This window comes from Rhamphochromis sp. 'chilingali' (assembly GCF_963969265.1).
Source record: "Rhamphochromis sp. 'chilingali' genome assembly, chromosome: 7".
NCBI classification, from domain to species: Eukaryota; Metazoa; Chordata; class Actinopteri; order Cichliformes; family Cichlidae; genus Rhamphochromis; species Rhamphochromis sp. 'chilingali'.
In genome coordinates this window covers 32,624,347-32,645,892 of record NC_137934.1, presented here as the reverse complement: position 1 = coordinate 32,645,892, position 21,546 = coordinate 32,624,347, and the positions used below count along the sequence as shown (strand labels likewise).

At 42.2% G+C, this 21,546-nt stretch overlaps 1 protein-coding gene and 1 pseudogene across 2 annotated transcripts; both read right to left on the bottom strand.

The window, feature by feature from the left end:
- Nucleotides 1-4,099: 4,099 nt before the first annotated feature.
- LOC308400268 (E3 ubiquitin-protein ligase RNF14-like) lies at nt 4,100-12,273 on the bottom strand (annotated as a pseudogene). Its single transcript, XR_013974812.1, has 9 exons — nt 12,009-12,273; nt 11,419-11,549; nt 10,886-11,297; nt 7,712-8,144; nt 6,142-6,256; nt 5,878-5,956; nt 5,528-5,737; nt 4,899-5,065; nt 4,100-4,811 (listed from the first exon to the last, which is right to left on the bottom strand). The product of XR_013974812.1 is annotated as an E3 ubiquitin-protein ligase RNF14-like (transcript).
- A 1,169-nt stretch (nt 12,274-13,442) lies between these two features.
- ankmy1 (ankyrin repeat and MYND domain containing 1) lies at nt 13,443-20,761 on the bottom strand. Its single transcript, XM_080887587.1, has 19 exons — nt 20,421-20,761; nt 20,133-20,279; nt 19,872-20,066; nt 19,634-19,678; nt 19,017-19,550; nt 18,750-18,911; nt 18,578-18,633; nt 17,932-18,430; nt 17,648-17,826; nt 16,135-16,306; nt 15,858-15,998; nt 15,656-15,757; nt 15,416-15,523; nt 15,205-15,327; nt 14,920-15,021; nt 14,558-14,687; nt 14,349-14,415; nt 14,052-14,206; nt 13,443-13,833 (listed from the first exon to the last, which is right to left on the bottom strand). Exons 1-19 carry the CDS (start codon nt 20,652-20,654, stop codon nt 13,625-13,627), a joined length of 3,360 nt encoding a protein of 1,119 aa, XP_080743713.1. The 5' UTR covers nt 20,655-20,761; the 3' UTR covers nt 13,443-13,624.
- Between the last annotated feature and the right edge of the window lie 785 nt (nt 20,762-21,546).

Genomic DNA, 21,546 nt, shown 5'->3' with positions numbered 1-21,546 from the left:
TTTACTGATGTGACTGCAGAATTAGGTGAACTGGAGTGTCTAATTTTAAAGACACCATGTTAATGGGCACAGAACAGTTTGCTCAGGTCAGGTCAGGTCAGGTGTCTGGATAGAACTAGATCCAAATGGATGGCTTACCATGATCTGAAACACTTTATCAGTTTAGCTACACATACAGGCACACAGTCGGGATTAGTTAGCCATGCTCACCAGTGGTACTACGCCATTGATTTTCAAATGAGGGCAACAAACACATAATAAGGATTCTTCACAAAAAATGAGAGACATTTCTACTTGTTTTTACAGCTGGATTTCCAGAGACAGTAAAAGTTTTGTGAGTGCTTTTTTTTATTATTATTTTTTTTTTAACTTTCATTCTGAGACTTTGATTCAACTCTTGTGTCTGTGCTATAGATCCAAGAGGTAATTAAATTAGCCCAACATACAAACAGCTCCCCAGGCTCTGTTCAAGCTCCGTAACCCAACACCTCTAAAACTCACTAATTACTACACACACACGCTGCTGTGCACACAGTCTCCTTCATGCTTTTTGTGATTTTAGACTGACTTATGTAGTGGAACTACATTTTTGCCAAACTACTTTTAATCACAGTTTTCTGCAGCTCTCTACTCTGACGGCTTCCTAACAGCTCACGCTGACAGCACTCTGAGTACACATCAGTTCCAGACTGTGGTTACAGCCCATAACTTCCAATGAAACCACACACAGTTAAGGGTCTTTCTTGACCTTTAGCTGTTGTAAGCCTTGGGGAAAACTTATTTTTAAGAAGATCTTTCACACACCCCACACACACACCTTCATTTATAGTGTGGGGTCCCCCAAACCTCCCATAATGCTCCTGTAATCTCCTTGAAAACCTCAGCATACTTTTAGTGCCTCTGAAGAGTGTTGCCAATATACCACTGACTGACTAAATGGATGCCTGAACAACTTCTGTGTGTGTGTGTGTGCGTTTGGGGGGGGGGGGGGGGGGGGTCTGAATAAATGTGGCGATCACTATAATGGATCTAAGCTAATAATTATTACAGTGAATTCATGTCTCAAGCTTTCTCTTCCACGACCCAGCTCCTACCGCTCCAGGGGAAATAAATGTTCTGTTAGTTGATGCTGTTATTGACTCACAGGGAGAAGACGCTCCTCCATAGCCTAGTTTCCACTGCACTGATAACCAGGCCTTACTCACTATCCTTGATATTACTTCTGCCAGGAAAGCTGTTCCTGCGCCCCTGGTATTGTTTATCTGTCAGCGGGATATCACAAAAAAAGTATGAACAGATTGCCGGAAATGTGGTGCACAGGCCGTTAGCACAAGTCGTTAGCTTTCATCAAGGATGGGATGGCCATTTGATCTGTTCGTTCTTTTGTTTTTTGTTATTTTTTGTTATAATGATTTATAAAATGGCGTTTTTAAAAAAAGTTTTACTCTGCATTAAAACAGCGATATTTACAATTCATTATGGTAAATGCAAGGCTATGCAGTGCTACTTCACATCATTGCATCAGTGGTCCTAGAAGACTCAAGAGGGATTTGCTTCAAACTGACAGCTCAGCACACGTCTGACAGTCAGCTCAGTGAGACATCAATATGAATCTGACTGAAACAACAACCATCACTCAGGGCTGTTATTGGTCTTTGGTTCTGATGTGTGCGTGCAGTACTGTGCAAAAGTCTTTAGCAACCCCTCTCTTTAATGTTTTGCTTCCAAGGAGCCAGCCTTTCATGTCAGTTTTAAAGTGGTCTCCAGCAACAGTTCTCCAGGCTTTTTTTCAAAGCTATCCTTTGGACAACTTTGAAACTACTACTACTGAAAAACCGACTAATCACAGCATGGTGTGCAGTGTGTTCTCAAAGAAATTGAGGAAACTGGGCTAATGGAGGACAAAAGAAGATGCAGGAAGCCTAAAAACTGTCTACAGCAGATGATCATTACCTGAAAGTCATGTCCACAACATAAAATAAATGCAGCAAAGACCTGAGAGATATATCTGGGGCTGCAGATGATCCATGAAAGCCTCATCAGTAATTAAATTCAATGAACTGGCCTCGCCAGTTGACAGACCTCAATATTATTGAAGCATGATTAAAATACACAACATATTTGCAGGTGTTTTAATGAATCAGCGCACCTGTGTCCCATATTTCTAGCAAAATATTAAGAAATGAGGCATGACTCAAGACTTGTGCTGCACTGTATATGCATTTCTTTTTACCTTTTCTGCACGAATAACAGCAGAAAGTCTGTAATTATAAAGGAAGTAACACAAATCTGGTGCGACTAAAGGTAGGTATCTGCAGAATTACTGGAACTGAATGCGGGCAGGACTAATGAAGTTTACAAAAGACACAGAGAAGTCATTGTTGGTATGAATTCATGATGCTTTATATTATATTTTTATGTAATAATAAAACTATAAATAAATAAATAATATACAAAATCCCCAATGCAAGGGGTTAAAGTTGTCACAGTGACAATTTCTTCTTTGTTTACAAATGCATAAAGTCAACTGCCAGCTTCTTCCTTGATCTCATATTGTCCCAGAGTTGTAATACATGTCAGTTATAACATCTGCTAATTGTTCTATGTGAAGAAGATTAAAAAATGAAATGAGCCGTTGCCTCACAGCAAGAAGGGGTTAGACTCCACCATCTCACCGGGGCCTTTTTGTATGGAGTTTGCATGTTCTCCTGTGCTTGTGTGGGTTCTCCCTGGGTACTCGGGCTTCATGCAGACATGCAGTTAGTCTGTCTCTTTGTGTTATCTGGTGACCTGTCCAGGGTGTCATTTTGAGGTCTGTGTTGCCTCCATTGTCCTCACCTGATTTATTTTTTTACCTGTTCAGTTCCAGGAAAGAAGATTTCTGTATTATTTACTCACCATGCAGTCCTTCTCCTCATTTTATTTGAGATTGTTTTGTTAAATGACTGCTCTCCATAGTTCAGTAGAAACATATAACTTGTCTTTTATAGTCCTTGACATGATTATTTTCTGAGTGCCTCTTCATTTGCTGTTTTTCTCTCAGAAGAACCACCAAGAGGCTTGTCAAGTACAAGTGCAGCAGGAGTTCCAGGCCAGGGCTCCTGCTGCAACAGTTTGCCTTAGAAAAGCAAAGTGTTGTTTAGACATTTATGAGGAAGTGATGACCTCCCCCTGGGGTGGAAGCAGGATTTTCCTGGAAGAGACACAGAAAGTCAAACATGCTGGCCTGATATACGAGACATCTGTAGATTTCCAGTTGTATGCAGCAGTGGTCTTTGTTCCAGTGTTGTGACAGAACAGTGCAAGAATGGAGGGGGACGTTTCAAAACAGGAAGTTGGTGAGTGTGAAGAAGCCAAATGTTCAGGATCTACCTGTAGCCTGCTGCTGCAAGGGAAATGAGACATGCAGTTCAAGGGTTATAAGCTTTTCTCTTCTTCGCCACTATCTGCTACACAGACTGACCTCTGTAGAAATGAAGTATACAGGACCGCTATGAGCCTTTTAACCTGCTTACAGACTACTGTTCTCGACCTGTTTGTTCCTAAGGCACCATTAGAGATTAAACCAGATCATCATGGCACGCCGTAATGATTGTAAACACATATTAACCAATCTCTATTAGTGTAGCCTTGATATTACACAAAATTGGAGGTGTCAGACACAATATTCTAATGGTCTGGTATGAACCGGATGATTTAATAATAAAAGAAAATGTGTGCATGAGTCTTGAGACCCACATGTGCCAAAATGAATTAAACAAATACATGAATCAAAAAGTAAGTAAAGAAAGTAGCATCTTTAATTTATTAAAATTTGAAATAAATAATTATCTTTTAAATGAAATGAATTGACATTTAATTGTGTATTCATATATATTTTTCATTTATCATTTTAATGAATGAATTACACATTTATTTAATTATTTAATGAATCTTAACTTAATCTTTTGGAGTAAAAAAGGCTTTTTCCAGACTGCTGGAACTGTGGCTATAGGTAGTAATTACAACCACACGCTTTATACATTACTTGAAAAACAAAAACAGTGGGTTTACTGACAGTGAAGACAACAATGAGCTACAATTATAACTAGGGAGAACATGTTTTACAGGCACATAGTGAGGACCTTATGCTGTGATTTTACATATGCAACAGTGATAAAACATGAGGTTAAGTCAAAAAAGAGTAGACGAAGATTAATAATTAATATGTACACTGTAGATCTCAGAGAATCTAAGAAACAGCTGCAAGAACGTCTCATATAGAAATATGTGTATAAGATATTCTACATTACAGGTTTGCTATTGTATAGTTTTACAGAGGATATTTTCCTGAAGTGTTTTTATAGCATCCAGGTTAAATAAATCAGTTCATCATTTGTTAAATTCATGTATCAATTTATTGAAAATAACAAACAAACAGACTGTTTTACATATTAGCTTTTCTAAAGTTACCAAAAGGAACTTGTCATGTTACTGCTTTGTCATTCTTGTTGTTTAGCGCCCTCTGCTGACCATGATACAGTATGACATGTCTGGGTCAAAACACTTCACAGGATGTAAATTTCTGTTTTTTGTTTCAATCAGATCTCATTTCTCTTTTAATCTTTTTAAATAAAACTGATTTTAATGTGACAAAATGATGGGCTGCTGGTGAAAGTAGCGGAAGCACTGGGAGGCTATTTTCGGTGGTTCTCACAGACATATTCTTGTAAGTGCGTTTTTCCATTTTTTGTTGTCAGTCTGAGAGCGCAGCACCAACTGAAGTCCTGTCCACACTGAGTGCATAACATGTGGTCACATCCTCCATTCTTCTGCAACATGAAACACAACACGTGAGCAGGCAAAGTCACATGACTTCAAAACAGCCAGAAACTCTCCGTGCGCACATGACTAAATACCTCGATTCTGCTGAAGCAGTGAGGACAGCATCTGCTGTTGTTGGCCAACCAGGTGTCATTCAGATTACTTTCCAGCATTACCAGCATGTTACCATATCTGCTCACCAGCAGGCGTTTCCTCTCCTTACTGCCATGTTTATAGTCATTCAAGAGAGCACTCAACCCCTCTGAGAGACACAGATAGCACAGAGCACAAAACAACATTTGCATCAACACACAAAAAGCCTTCAGTGTAGGGTTAAAGATTAATCAAACAAAGTGCTACTATTAGAATCGGATCAAATAAATATATTTTTTTCAGTCGCATTCGTGACTTGTAAGTGCTGTAAAGTAATCTTACACCTCTACAGAGGCTGCTGCACTTGGATTGATGCTGTTGAGTCCTGCACTGACACGAGACACAATACTGGGACATCTCTATGTTGATTCTTGTACTTCCTGCTTTGAAATGACTGACTTTATGATTTTCTTTGAAACAGGACAACATTCACACCACTCGTCCTGTGACTGAATATTTTAACATTAATAACCAGTACACCAAAAAATTATCAGTTTAAAAAACATACTTGGATTTTTAGTAAACATAAGAGATATCCACATAGTCATTGAAATAGTGTGCCTTTGTGTACCTTGTGACTGTGGCAAGTCTAGGCTTTTTAAAGCGGTTTGCAATGCATCTCTTGCATGTTTTTTCTTGGTTTCACACTCTTCTAATCCATGGTAGGTCATTCTGCACGTGACGCAGAAGGCAAAGCTGCACTCAGAGCAAAGCACTGCATTGCTGGACTTCTCCAAAATAACAGCAGAGCCACAGGATGTTCGAGGACAGTACGTCACATCTGCGAGACAAAAACATTTATTGAAAAAGAGCTAAAGATGTTCTTTCTGTCTGGTCTAATACAGAAATGTAATAAATACATTCCAATCAGTGTATGAAAAACTTTACGACACACTCAGTTTAACAGCAATAGAAACAGACCAGACATGCTGTCCAAAGTGTTCTGCAGCAGGAGACGGTCATAGCGGCTGAACAGCTTCTCCCCTACCAGACTCTGCACCTACAAACACAACAGAGACGAAAAAGCAGAGACACAAAGTGAGGCCGAAATTCCTCTGTGCTTGATCCTTCTACCTGTAGCTATTTTTAACAGCTTTTAAAATGTGTTTTGATATTAGATGAAAGGACCAAACACTACAGTTGTTGAAACCATTCTGCAGGTTGAAGGCTGCGCGTAGCTTCTACCTGTGCAGGTGTAGGGGCACCAGCGCAGTCTGCCTGAGGACAGGTGACATCCCGGACGTTCCCCTCTGTGATCTGAACCGTACAGAACTCGCAGAGACAGGCCCGGCAGAAGACGGAGGGAGGTTTGGAGTCTTCTCCCACCCCCATTCTCTGCGGCCTGCTGGAGCGGGAGGGCTAGTAGGAGGAGTTGGCCGTCCGACTGCGGTCTGGGGTGTGGGGCCTCCCTGCTGCTGCGGAGTCGGGGTGGTCTGCCTCTCCCCACCGCAGGGAAAAGGGTAACACCACCTGGGTCTGGGTGCAATTCCCCCCTCCAGGGGCAAGGGTACCTAGACCCGGTTTGTAGAGTACGCTTGGGGAGTGTGATTGTGTGTACAGCGTCTCTTTATGTCTGTCTCCACGTTGGTTGAGTGTGGAGTGAGTGCATATGAGAGCATGAGGGTGGGAATGGATGTTTGTGTCTGTGTGTGCCTGTATGTCTGTGTCTATATGTCAGGTTGGGTATCAGACGCCACCTCTCTGGGGACACCTCAGGCCCTCCAAGGTTTGGAGGCCTATCTCCACCCACCACCACTTCCCCTGCCGGTGGCGGACTCCCTCAGGTGTCGGTGTGTTGGTGGTTCTTTGTGTCTGGGGGTGGGCGTCCGGGTACACACCGGCTCACTCCTTGGCGGCCGCTTGTCGGGGCCTGGGGCCTGGGGCTCGCTCGGGCCCCTTTGGAGGTGGGGTGCCCCCGGCCTCTCGGCCTGGGGCTCGGTCACTCAGGCACAGCTGGGGGCCGGCGGAGCTCACGGGCGCGTCACTGCAACTCCCCCTGACTTCTGCTCCGCGGCTGCTGGGCGAGCCCTCATCTGGGACTCTCCTCAGCTCTTACTGGAACAGTGGCGCGGCTGCCCCTCTGTTGGTCTTCCATGGTCTCTTGTGTTCTGGGGGCCTCTGGATGTCTGGAGTTTTGATCTCCTCCATACCCGCTTCACACCCTGGAGGACGGGGCTGTGGCCCCCCCACACTCCCTAGCAGATCATTACATGGAGAAACCTTTGGAATGCAAGCATGCTGATCCACACAGGTATGCACACATGGGTATTCACAGACGCGGACTAAAGCTTTCTTGGCTGCTGCCTCAAAGCACACTGTGCGCTGTCTATCTTGCGTGCTGCACAATATCGTTTATTATTTAGTAAATATTGATATCTATGACTAGCTAGTTTATTGTGATGGTGCTTTGTTTTCTCTATTATTATGTTACTCTTTGTTGTTTGCTGTCTCCTCTGTTTGTTTTTTTTTGTTTGTTTGTTTTTTTTTTTCTCCATACAGGTGACCCAGGAGTTCTTTTTTTTTTTCTCTCTCTCTTCCCCCCCCTTCTCACCGTCTCTTCTCCCCTTTGGTTTTCTTTCTTTCTCTCCCCCTCTTTCTCTCATTCATTCCCCCTGTCCTATTTATTAAAAAAAAAAAAAAAAAAAAAAATGACAAAGGATGAACTGAAGCTCTGCCATCACGTAATGTCGCATACTGCTGTTTCTGATGTCATTTAGAAAAAAAAAAAAAAAAAAAAAAAAAAAAAAAGAAGACGTGGCCACACGGTGACAGCTTCACGCACTCGGACCCGAGCCGGCCCATAAAACAAACCCCGCAGTCAAAGAAAGTGGTGGCAAACACTTTGTGTTTCTGGGCCGCATCATAGATCAAAATGTGGGACAGCAGAGTCTGTGATGGAGATAAAAAGAGACCAGAGAGGGTTTGCTCTTCACTCTGAGGAGAATCTGTGGGCTGGACCGGCAGAGAAGCAGCTCCAAGTTCACTTGGATCTAACGTGCCTGAGGAGGTAGAGGGAAGCAGCGATGAGAGAGAAGCATCTCCTTCATTTAAGAAATCTTCCCGGACACTTTGATGATGCTTGGATTTCTCTGCAGATGAAGAAAGATCATCCTGGAGATCAACATTAAACTCTGAGGCTTGGAGGATTGTCACATCTGGAGTGTGTGTGGTTTGGTTTTGGAGTGTTTCTTAATGTTTACAGGCCTCCCAAATACTGCACAGACTTTTTTAATGACCTCAGTGAACTGCTGTCTGTGATCTGTGTTGATTTTGACTGTGTAATTATTGCTGGGGATTTTAACATTCATGTGGACAACCCTCAGGACAAAGGGACTAAAGACCTGAGTAACACTCTGGGCAACTTTGGGCTGACTCAGCATGTAACAGAGGCCACACATAATAGAGGACACACTCTTGACCTACTGATCTCCAAAGGCCTGAGCATTTCCTGAGCATTTCAAAGGTTACTGTGTCTGATGTGGGCCTGTCTGATCATTACTGTGTTTTCTTTGAAAGTAAAATCTCAGCCCACACAAATATATCAACAACAGTGATCACAAAACGGTGTATAACTGAACACAGTAGTGCAATTTTTAACCAGGTCTTCCCATTAACACCTGACCTGCCCAGAGGGTCAGTCAATGAGCTCGTCAATAGCTTCAATGCTAACATGTTAAATGTAATGGACACTATTGCTCCCATTAAGGTGAAGGTTATCTCTGGAAGGAAAAAGTCTCCATGGAGAAACTCCACACTGGTGAAAAATGAAAAAAGAGAGTGTAGGAAAGCTGAGCGCAGATGGAGAAAAACAAACCTCCAGGTTCATTATGACATCTATAAAGAGAAACTTCACAATTATAATTTACAACTGAGGAATGCAAGGAGGTCCTACTTCTCTGACATCATCACTAAAAACAGCCATAATGCTCGGGTCTTATTTTCTACAGTTGACAGGCTAACAAACCCTCCTGTGTCAGTGGCAGCTGAACTTCATTCGACCATGGCCTGCAATGACTTTGCCAAATTCTTCACTGAAAAAATCCAAAAAATTAGACAAGCAATTGGTACATCAACAGCAGATCCAGGATATGTACTGTGTCCACCAAAAAACTGTTTAAACACCATGAAACAGTTTCAACCTATTAACAGCAAAGACCTGGAGGACATCTTAGGTCAACTGAACTCCTCCTCCTGCTGTTTAGATGTCCTGCCAACAAGTTTTTTCAAAAAGGTCTCAAAGACTTTAGAGTCAGACCTGTTACAGATCGTCAACTTTTCTTTATTATCAGGTGTGTTTCCAGAATCACTAAAAACTGCTGTAATCAAACCTATACTGAAAAAGGACAATCTTGACAAGACACAAATGAACAACTACAGGCCGATCTCAAATCTCCCGTTTTTAAGTAAGATCATTGAAAAAGCAGTTTCCCAACAGCTCAGTTACTTCTTAAAACAGAATAATTGCTACGATGCCTTCCAGTCAGGTTTTAGACAGAACCACAGCACTGAAACCGCTCTGACCAAAGTGTTTAATGACATATGTCTGAATACAGACAGTGGAAAAATGTCAGTCCTAGTTTTACTGGATCTCAGTGCAGCATTTGATACAGTTGACCACAACATATTACTCAAACGACTGGAGAACTGGACAGGTCTTTCAGGAACTGTACTAAACTGGTTCAAAACATACGTAGAAAACAGGAAATACTTTGTATCAATAGGTTACTTCACATCTGAGCAGACAAGTATCACATGTGGAGTTCCCCAAGGTTCCATCTTGGGACCCCTTCTGTTTAACATCTACATGCTCCCACTGGCACAGATTATAAACAACAACAAAATAAACTATCACAGCTATGCAGATGACACACAAATATATATCACAATGTCACCAGGAGACCGAGGCCCTGTACAGGCTCTTGGTAAATGCATTGAGGAAATCAATGACTGGTTGTGCCACAATTTTCTCCAGCTAAACAAAAACAAAACTGAGGTAATAGTCTTTGGCGCCAAAGAAAAACGATTACAGGTCACCAGAGAACTTCAATCTATACATCTAAAAACCACAAACCAGGCGAGAAATTTGGGTGTAGTGATGGATGCAGACCTAAACTTAGAAAAACACATTAAGACAATAACAAAGTCAGCTTACTATCACCTCAAGAATATATCAAGGATAAAAGATCTGATGTCTCAACAGGACCTGGAAAAACTAGTCCATGCATTCATCTTTAGTAGGCTTGATTACTGTAACAGCATCTTTACAGGTCTACCTAAAAAATCAGTCAGACAACTACAGCTCATTCAGAACTCTGCTGCTCGAGTCCTCACTAAGACCAAAAAAGTGGACAACATCAGTCCAGCTCTGAGGTCTTTACACTGGCTGCCTGTCCGTCAGAGGATAGACTTTAAAGTTCTGATGCTGGCCTATAAAGCTCTGAATGGTTTAGGACCAAAATACATCAATGACCTCCTGACCCAGTATGAACCATCCAGATCCCTCAGGTCATCTGGATCCGGTCTTTTATCAGTTCCCAGAGTCAGAACCAGACACGGAGAAGCTGCATTCAGCTTTTATGCTCCTTATATCTGGAACAAACTCCCAGAAAGCCTCAGATCAGCTGAAACACTCAGTTTATTTAAATCCAGGTTGAAGACTCACCTGTTCTCAGCTGCATTTGAATAAAGCACCAAATCCACACTTTAAGCTTAAATTTCAAAACTTACATTTAACTACTGATTTTATCTACTGTTCTGATTTTATCTGTTTTGATTTTATATACTGTTTTGTTTGTTTGTTTGTTTGTTAATTAGTTAGTTAGTTTATTTGCTTGTTTTAATCAATTTTAAATCATGCTTTTTATTTGTTCTTGTTTCTAATGTCTCTGTAAAGCACTTTGAATCACCTTGTTGTTGAATTGTGCTATACAAATAAACTTGCCTTGCCTTGCAGGCTCTGGAGAAAGAGCTCTTTGATAATCTGAGGTTAGATCACTCTGGCTCTGGTGAGAGTTCAGATCATTCTGGTCATGCTTGCAGGAGTCTAAAGCCGAAGCTCCCTGAGAGTCTGCGCTGCTCCCGTCTGAAGGATTCTCCTGAACTTCCGAGGATGGTACAGAGAACTCTGGCTCTGAATTGTTCTTTGGTTCTGAGAGTTCAGCATCGTGTTGGTCCTGGTTATAATGCAGGGTGCTGCGTTCATCAGGAGGAAGATCCAGCTTACTGTGGATGTTCAGGAACCTCAGAGCATCTTCTCTGAGAAACTGCACCCAGGAGAAGAGCACCACAGCTCCCCCAGTGGCCTCATAGAGATCAGCGAGATGAGCACGCAGTGCAGCCAACTGTGGAGGGAGAGGGAGAATAGATTGTTGTCATCTTTACTGAGCCTCTACAATGTCCTGTGAACCTCTCACACACTGGCAGGCTGAACATGTGACCAACAATGACTTGACTGCTGATTACCTGCGTGTGAGTCAGCCAGCTGCAGGTGAGGCTGAAGGAGGGAGGGGAGGAGGAAGGGTAGTCTTCAGGAAGCCCAAAGTTCAAAAGCAGCGGTGGAAGGAAGGAAATATCATACTGACGCAGACTTTCACCTTAGAAAGAAAAATACGAGCTCATCAGATGAACTAATCTCTTTCTGTAATGTTTGTTTATTTGTTTTTAAATAATTTGGGTGTATTCGACAGAAAATATTTGATATATTCTGTCACATGAACTCAAATAGCAAAAGCTATAAATGATGCTTGATGACATTAAGCTGTTCAAAGGTATATTTAATATAGATATATTTAATTCATACATCATACTTCCCATTTAAGGCCAACAAAAACATGCTCATTACATTGTTACGGGCTCGCCTAATGCAGAACAAGTGTTTAACTCATTTTACATCATTGGCTACATAAAACCCATTTTTATCTTAAGTAGATGATTAAGGCTGTAACAGTAAAGGTGCTTCCTAATATTCCAAACCAACATTTTCCAAAAACATCAGATCGGACCTTTTCGGTCCAGCAGTCGCGTGTTTGACAACCCCGGCGCCTCTGATTTACCCTCTCTGAGAGCCACGCTGAAGCCGACAGGAAGCTCGACACATACTCGGATTTCTCCGGCAGACTTCGACTCGTCCCGAACAAACTCGTCCGCATCAAAGATACTCTGGAGAGCGAGCAGCTCGTCTTCCTGCTCCTCCAAGTCCTCGGTCATCTCTTTCTCCTCGGTCTGGTTTTGTAAGAAGCCTTCCTTCTCTGAATACGTTTTCCTACTTCTTGCTGAGGCTGAGGTGACTCTGGGTCACACCAGCCTGTTCCTGGTCCTTGTTTGTCCGTCCCTCTGACTCATCAGCGTATGATGACGTATGAAACAAAGTACAGGCAGCAACCTCAGCCTACTGTAAACCTGCTGCTGATGAAAACCAGTCTAACAGGCAATTCAGCATGTATCATTACGAGCCTTTAATGAGCCTTTCTTTGCACAAATAGTCTGTGTTATGATGTTACTGGGAATGTCTGAATGATGCATCCAAAAAGGGATTTTACAAAATGATTTTTTGAGTCTATTTATTTGATGTATCAAATGCAAAATAACCGACATGGAGAGTTATTTTGCGATTAAGATGTGACATAAAATTATATATTCAGATGCTGAAGAGAAGAGTCCATCCATTAGTTGGATCTCAGATTTAGGGATAACAGTGGAGTTTCTGTCCTATTCATGACACAATGGATGGTCTTGAGAGTGGGGAAAAAGAGCTGCTCCAGCTTTTGTTTTGTTTTTAACCCTCAGGATCATGATTTGTGATAGCAACACCTAAATAAAATCTAGTCAGGCTCTAAAGTGAGGAAGACATAACACTTATCTCCCCAGTCAGTAGGCATATATTACAACCTAAGGGTGGTGCTAAAGAAAAGTTACTTATAATGAAATATTCAGGGTTTGATTTTTTCCTATAGAAAGTTGTTCCATTAGTGTTGCGGTTCACAATTCAGGCTAATGCGTGAGAGATCCCCAGTTTGAAACCAGGAAGACACAAATCTAATGAGACACGAATTATTTGTGATGCTACTTTCACTGACAGTAAGGCGAGCCTTTAATACTTCATGAATGTATAAGTAACAAGAACTGCGCAGACTGGCTAAGTGAAAAACAGAAGCTATCATCATATTCATTAGAATGACGTTAACTATAAAAATTTAATCTAAGGTCCATTTGCTGTTTTTTAAACTGTCATCTATACCCTTGTTCCTCATCATAGACTGAACTTTGATAGACCACATGTGGCATAACTGTCATGCTTCACCTTTCTCATGAAACACTCAGCCAGATATTATCATGGGAATGAAGAACATGGGCAAAAACATTTATTTTGACAAGACAGTGACCTCATTTTTTATATATTTTTTTAAATTTTATTTAAACTTTTTCTCTTGAGCCGCAGGGACTGCACTTGACAATGACAAAGGTAATCTGATTCAACAGCACAAGTTAATAATAACACAATTTACAGTTAATGCTATTTTATATTGTAATCTGACAGCTACAAATATGAGAAATATTATGGCACAAATGCTGCCACCACCATTCAACCACATACAGTGATGTGATCTGAGTGCTTTGTTAAATTAGGTAGTCAATATTAGACATAATGAAACAGAAATGTTAATATCCATCAGTTGTGGCTGTAGTTTTCCCTCAGATTGAGTGGATTTTGGCTCTCCAACTTTTTCTCTGCCTTGCTCAACAGCTTTAGTTCTCTCTGGGATTTGAACTGGACACTCAGTGGCTTGGGGGCTGTTTTGGATTTCAAGATGGCAGACAAAGCCCTGGGACTTCGTTGGGTTTTTGACACAGCACTTTTCTGGGCACTGTCAACAGATGCTGGAAAGAAAGAAATACAGTATTTACATGCTCTATTCTTCCAAAACTGAATCAGCATTTCACAAATTCTCTGTATCATTAATTGTTCTCTAAACATCATTTTATTATTCAGATAAGTGATTCATATATTCAAAGCACTTGTGAAAAAATGTCATCAAATATTTTAAGGCTGCTGAAGTTTGGCTCTAACTGTTGGAAGGAGGGTCTCTGACTCCCACCTGATACCTGGACGCTCTCTTTCTTGTGTCTTTCTTCCCAGGAGTTGAGCTTGCAGGCCCTGGAGCAGTAGGAGACCTTGTTGCAGCGCCTGCCCGGGGTCAGATTCACAGACACTGAGCGACCGCAGTGAAAGCAGAACTTTAACACTGGTTTCCTGAGAACAGGTTTACACGAAAAGAGTCACAAATAAGTTACTAGAAACTGACATTAGTTGAAGTAAAAGTTTAAATGACAGACAACAGGAAAAAGGAACTAGAGCAGCGCCTTACTGTAGATGAATGTGAGTGTATGTGTACCTGTGCTCTTGTGTTTCCTCTGGTAGGCTTTTATTTCTGGCAAGAGCCTTGTTGGAGGAAAGGTCTCCTGCCAATCATGCAGTACAAATGCACGCACGCACACACGCACATGCACGGACACACACTCTATGATTTAGAGGCATATTCAATAATAAAAGGACAAGTGCATTACACCAAGTATCCAGTGGAAGCTATTCTCTTTATATTACCAGTTTCCCTCTCAGCAGCAACCTGCCTCATCAAGTCTTCCATCTTGCTCAGTAGCTTTTGCCGTGCTTCGAATATTTTTCTCTCCCGAATGCTCAAAGCGTGGAAAGGAGTATAAGCAATATGTGAGTCCTAAATAGGAGCATAAAGGCAGACAGGAGTATAAATATATATATAAAAATAAAACTCTAAAAAGCCTTCTCACTCAGCCCCCGTGTATACCAGCATGGCCCTCCATGATTAACATAAAATACTGGATGAACCAGTAAGGTGCAGCACTGCCAGTACCTACAGCTGATAGTCACTGGACATTCTTCAGCAATTCACATTAGATTCATTCAATGTAGTATGGCTGGAGTGTTACCTGTTTGAAGGAGTAGCGTGCATAATCGACTGCAGTTCCAACAATGCCACACACTGTAACTGGCATCAAGATATCAGCTCCAGCCTTAGTTAACGTGTCCAACTAAACCAAACAAAAGCCGTACTGATGTTAGGAAAACTTATTTTCTCTGAAAGCTGAACAAAAGTGACTCATTTGAAGTCATTAAGAACACATTTATCTTTGATCGCTGCACAAAAAAAGTACAAATGTTAATAAATTAATTTTTAAAAACGTTTCGTCGTCATTATGTGTTTGTGTGGGTACCAGCTTAATTCTGTGCCCAACTAAGTGGTAGTTGATGTTGGTGAGGGCACAAAGCGCGCTGCCCACCCTCCAGCCCAGGGGTAAGTTGAGATCTGCACCTCCATTCAACAGCTCGTCTACCGCCTAAACGAGGAACAACAAATAGTGTGGGACAAAGAGAGGTTTGGCTCTCACGTGCATGTGTGAGTGTGCATGCACAACGAGGTCGTACCATTTCATTGCCACTTGCTATAGCCAAGGAGAGAGGTGAGTGGCCGCTCCAGAGAAGGTCTGTACTGGCTCTGTGGGAGAGCAAGATGGCAACCACTTCACTGGCATTCTGGGAAGGAAAATAAAGGTGTTTTTTTTTACCTTAAATATTCATCAGTTCTCCGCACTTTGCTTTGATGCAGCAGTAACGTAATCATTAAATAGTGGTGCTGTGTTTAGCTGTGACTGTATGCATTCCGACCCTGTAGTCACTTTCTCTCTGGCAGGCAAAATGTAGAGCGGTGCGGCCTCCTTCTTTGAGATGTGGGCTGGTAGTTAGTGTTTCTGTGGCCTTTGTGGAAATCTATAACATATATAAGTACATAAAAAAGAAAAAGAAAAAAAAAGGTTAACTAACACAAACACATTTACCTCTAAAACCCAGGACTCTAAAACCTACACACCTTGTCTGGTTCGTAGATCTCGTCCTGGTCGCACGCCCGTACGTCTGGGTCGGTGATGGCGTGCAGCAGCAGCTGTGTGATTCTGGGACCTGCTGGACCTGGCAGTGCTGCAGCTACATGCAGGGGATACAAGCCTTTCCTCTATACAAACAAGCAGATTTTCAGGTGAGTTTAATGTAGGTGCTTTTTTTTTTTTCTTTCTGTGTTTGTGGATTTTTTTTTTCTTTTGTGCCTGTACAAAATATTATTTAAATTTGTTTAAAAGTTGAGCTCCTGCCTCTGGTGGAAGAGGGATGTCAGTGCGAGCTCCGCACAGCAGCAGTTTCCTCACATTCTCGGTGTCAGCTGCCATAATGGCTAAAAAGAGCACGGGCATGGGGATCCTGGCTGCGTTGGGATCAGCTCCACGGTCCAACAACAGTTTCATGGTGCCCAAACGAATGCGGTGCCTGCTCAGACAGAACACACACAGGTTACTTACACTGATCAAACATAACATTATGGCCACCTGCCTACCCATATGGAAAAGAAATAGTAAAAACATATATGATTTACTCATGAAAGTGGCCACTTTCTCATTACTTTCATATATTTTTTTAGTAAGTATACAAAACATACAAGTTTCATTATATAATTTTTCAAGGGATCTTATATGTGTTTTCACTCTTGTATGCTTTTCATACAAGTTTCATACAAGACAGATAAAAACTTTATAAGATTTATATATATCTTTTCCATATGGGTAATATTGTCCCGGTCCCCCTTTTACAGGCAAAACAGCTCTGACACATCGAGGCATGGACTCCACTAGACCCCTTAAGGTGTGCGATCTGTACCAAGATGTTAGCAACAGATCCTTTACCTCCTCTGTGTTGCTAGGTGAGGTTCCTATAGATCTGACTTGTTTGTATAGCACACCCCAAAGATGCTCGACTGAATTGAGATCTGACCTCCAACTTGTTGTGCTCCTTAAACCTTTCCTGGACCATTTTTGCTTTGTGGCAGGGTGTAGCCATCAGGGCGTACCGTTTCCATGAAAGGGTGTAAATGATCTGCAACAGTGTTTAGGTAGGTGGTACATGTCAAAGTAACATCCACATAAATGGCAGAACCCAAGACTTCCCAGCAGAACACTACTCAAAGCATCATACTGTCTATGCCAGCTTGCCTTCTTCGCATAGTGCAGCCAGGAGTTTTCCAGGTAAGCGACGCACACACAGAATAAATGTTCTTCTCATGCTCACGTGTCCATTGTTGGTATTTTCACCAAGGGTGAGCATGAGCACTCTGACTTATTTGCAACTTACTAGCAATAACTTTTTTGAGTACCTGGTCTGTTGGATCAGCATTTGCTCCCCACATGCATCACTGAACTTTGGCGACCCATGATCCTGATGCTGGTTCACCATGGTTCCTTCCTTAGCCCACTTTTGGTACATACTGACCACTGCAGACTGGGAACACCCCACAAGAGCCACATCTGACCCCATCCTCTAGCCAATAAACGTTTGTCAAATTGGCTCACTTCTCCTTACGCTTGTCCATTTTTCTGCTGCTAACAGATTAACTTTGAGGACAAAATGCTCTCTTTCTTCCTAAAATATCCCACCAACTAACAGGTATAATTAAAAGATAATCAGTGTTATTCAGTGCGCCTTTCAGTAATCATAATGTTATGCCTGATGGATGTATATGCATGGTGAAACAGAACATCAGAGTGATCACTAGAGCCAGCAGCAAATTAAATACAAAATAAAAAGTAAATTGAGGCAGAAAGAAAAAGGACTGACTCTATTTTCATAGCAGCCATTTTGCGTACTGTCTCCTGCGTGCTGCAGAGCATGGAAACCCCTGTGCGACTCAGAGCTTCAGCAGCGAGCTGGATCATTTTGTCTGTGACTTGAATCTCGTAGCTTCTGAGACAACAGGTGGAGTCAAAGCTCTGTTTTGAGGTCAGATTTTTGCCGTGCTGCAAAGACAAACACATTAACAGTTGTGAGTGAACTAAACCAACTCATCAAACCAATCACAGAGAAGCATCACTCCGCATTACTCATGAACCCTTGCTTGCTACCTTAGCTTGAGCTCCCTTCCACTGCACGGTGCCCAGTTTAATGTGACCATCCAGCACTTGAATGGAGCGTTCTACAAAAGACACGTCCTCTTTTCCACTCTCATCGCTACCCTCTATATCCTCCACATCTTTCTCATCCTCCTCGCAACTCTCCTCTTCCAGGTGATCTGTGCTTAACTCGTTGGTCTCAGCAGACTCACCCTGTTTGTCTTTCTTATCCCCCCTTTTAAATTCTCTTTCTGTATCTTCAACCTCACTTACTCCTCGTTCCCTTCTCTGATCATATCTGCTCTCTGTCTTTCTTTGCTTCCCTTTGCTCCTCATGCTTTCTGTCTCCTCACAGTGTCTGTCCTCTCTTTCCTCTGTCCTTGGCTCCCCCTGTGTGTGTTCAGCTTGTGCGACACAATCATTCAGTCCGACCCTGCGCTCAGAGAGGAGTTCACTGTCACTGGATGCTTTACGGTTGAGAAGTGAAATGTGTTCAGTTGGTTCTATTGATCTGAAAACACAAGAAATAAATACAGCAGTATTTTATCCAAAAATTCATAATCAGTTTTGTTGTTTGGCTTCATTTAGCAATGTGTGTGAATATAAATCGTTAATAGTGAACAATGTGTGTGTGAAGGGACATTAGCTACAATCCTACTGGTCAGAGAGGTTGTTAATTAACGATGTGTCCATATTGAGGTCGACTTGGCTGATCTGGGAAAATAAATGTCAAGAAAAAGGGAAATTATCTGTGAGAAAACCATAGGTATCTGAGACGAGTTGAACTTTTGGTAAAACCCAAAGTCACGGTGCCTCGTGCTGGATCTTACTTGGTTTCTAGCAGGTGGTTCAGCTCCAGTGATGTGCAGAGATTGAAAAGGATAGTAGAGGACATGACACACAGCGAGGGCAGACATGCCTTCACAGTTCATCTTGTCAATATCAACACCCATGTCCAACAACAGGTGGATCACATCATTGTGGCAGTTTACCTGACAGAAACAGAATATGAGACATGAGACTACTTCAGATTTTAACCGCGGGCAAAATGTTAAAACCTTTTATTTTGCTGTGTTCAAAAATTAGTAATGTGTTACGGTGGCAGCGATCAGAGCTGTGTGTCCGTGCGAATCTGCTACATCAGGGTAGACTAAACCAGTCCTGAGGATCTGTGATACAGCGTGCAGGTCTCCTTTGGAGGAGTGCTGGATAAGCAATTCTGAACTGACTTCCAAAGGCCCTTTAGGACCAAAACTGTCCCTGTTCATAGAGAGAACGGCTGCCGTGTCCCAGCCCACATTTTCAGCCTGCAGCCTGAGAGACAAACACATGAAGTTCCACGAATGTTGCAGACTCACAGATCTAATTGTCAGTGTTTGGACCCAGTCTGACCTGTGGTTGTGTATGTGAGCTTGAAGGCGGGTCTGTAATGGCATTGTGGACAGTGGGTCTCTTGCATAGCCTTGGTAAGGATGAGCGTCCGGCTCCCACAGCTCGCCATAAAAATGTCGATCCAGCTCTGTCCTTCGACCAGGGGGGAGTGGCAAGTGGTCCCCATCTGTTGAGTAACTCTCCATGCCAGGTGGATAGATGAAAATCTCATCTAACAGCACATCTCTGTCTTCATCCTCCTGAAGGTGATGAGGTGTTAACTGATCTGCGTCATATTAACTCAGAGAGCTCATCCAATTATTCATTAAAAGCTGTGACTTACCTCAGAGTGTGTCCTTTTTTGTTGCTGTAGACTACCAGAGATAGACTGAGGTGTGAGAAGGGTACATTTATGGTAAGTTTAGATGTACGCAGTAAAATATTAATCATCAGATTTTCTGATGTAAACACTATCTGTGTTACAGCTGTGAAAGGGCATGACACAGCATTAAGGACTGCTCTTATTTCTAGCCTCTTATTTCTTATTCATTATTATTACTATTAGGTGACACAGCATGTACCTGAGTCGGGGATTTTGCAGTGACTGATGGATCCATGTAGGCAGAATATTCAGGAAAATTCTTCAGGCTAAATCTCTCTTCCAAAGGGGTACACAGCCTTAGCAGTTGGTCCTTGAGCCACAGACCCACATCCTCTCGCCCATCTGGATATTTGAGCACACCTGGACCAAACCTCTGATCCATGTGGTACAAGCCCTGAGAGGAGGGGAGAGGTGCGTTGTTTTATGATGTATCTATAATCTAAATAACGGTTCAGCTTACCTGAAAGACAGCTCCATCGGAGAACACTTGCTGACCATATCCCTCCCTTCTGTTGAGGTAGAACTTGCCAATGAACTTTTGGCCCGTGGGCCAGCAATACAGTCCATCTCCATGCTTGTAGTCTTTGTAGAAAGAGCCCTCATAGTACTACACCAAAGAAAACAACCCACGCGTGTATTTGTATCTAAATTACATTTAGCTTGGCTTTAAGGTGTTCACACCCTAAAAGCTAAGGGGTAGTAAATGCTCTAGTGAAACTGTTTAATTCTTTAATATGTCACACACTACCTCTCCATTTGTCCAGCTGTACCTTCCTTTGCCGTGTTTGAGGCCATTTATAGACTCTCCCTCATATTTGGAGCCGTCGGGCCACTCCTGCACACCGATTCCTTCTGATATCTCCCTCCCGACCCGAGCACCTCCGCAGTCGTTGCTTTGTCTAACTGACCCCGGTGTCGTAACCGGCTCCGCACCTCCTCGTCCCGCAGCCGGTGCCACACCTGTGAAGGTCGTCGACAGCATTTTACCCGCGTTCTCCCGAGTCCGGTTGAGGGCAGCGACAACTCACTTTAGCGACTAACTACAGTGTTTGTTTGGAAGCGACAACTTCAGGTCTCACAAGTCAGATTTGTGTTGTCATGACAACAGCAGAGCTCGCGCAGGTGGAGAAGTGGGTTTCTCAATCTCACGCATGCGCAAGAAAGAAGGAAAACAAAAACATTTGCTCTGCTTGGTTGTACTTATGTAAAAATAAAGCAAATAAATACGTAAATAAATACATTTATTCTTATGAATCAATACACTTTTAATTTTTGGTTACAATGTGGACAGTATTATTATCTTTGTTTACCAGGGGCGGTAAACCCACATATGCAGGTGTTACATATGGTTAAAAGGGTTCAAGTGCAGTAAGTATACATGTTTCATTTAAGTATAGTCTAAAACTTAATTATTTTCCGTAGCCCACCTAATTAACATTTTGGTTACAGAAAACATGTGAATTTTGATTTTATGTACTGTACAGCTTGTATAATAAATAAATATGTAGACCAAAAAATCCAGAAAGGTAAACAACATGGAACGGGTCATTTACAAACTCAAGTCTAACTTGTGTTTCACACTTTTTTGGTAGAAAAAAAAATCAAATTGTTACATGCTTGAATTTACACAAAATGCCAGAAATCTGCACTGTCATGAAGGAAAATGTACAACTTAATTTTTCATGATTTGTTGGGTTAACCCTCTGAGGTCCAAGCCCGCGGCCGAGGCTCTCCGAGGCAAAAAGTTGAAAATACCCCCCCCCCCCCCCCCCCCACACACACACACACACAAAACATATTAAGGATTGTACATTAACATAGAGCTGTTGTTGAAACCATACTGAATTTCACCATAATTCGTCATACAATGAGAA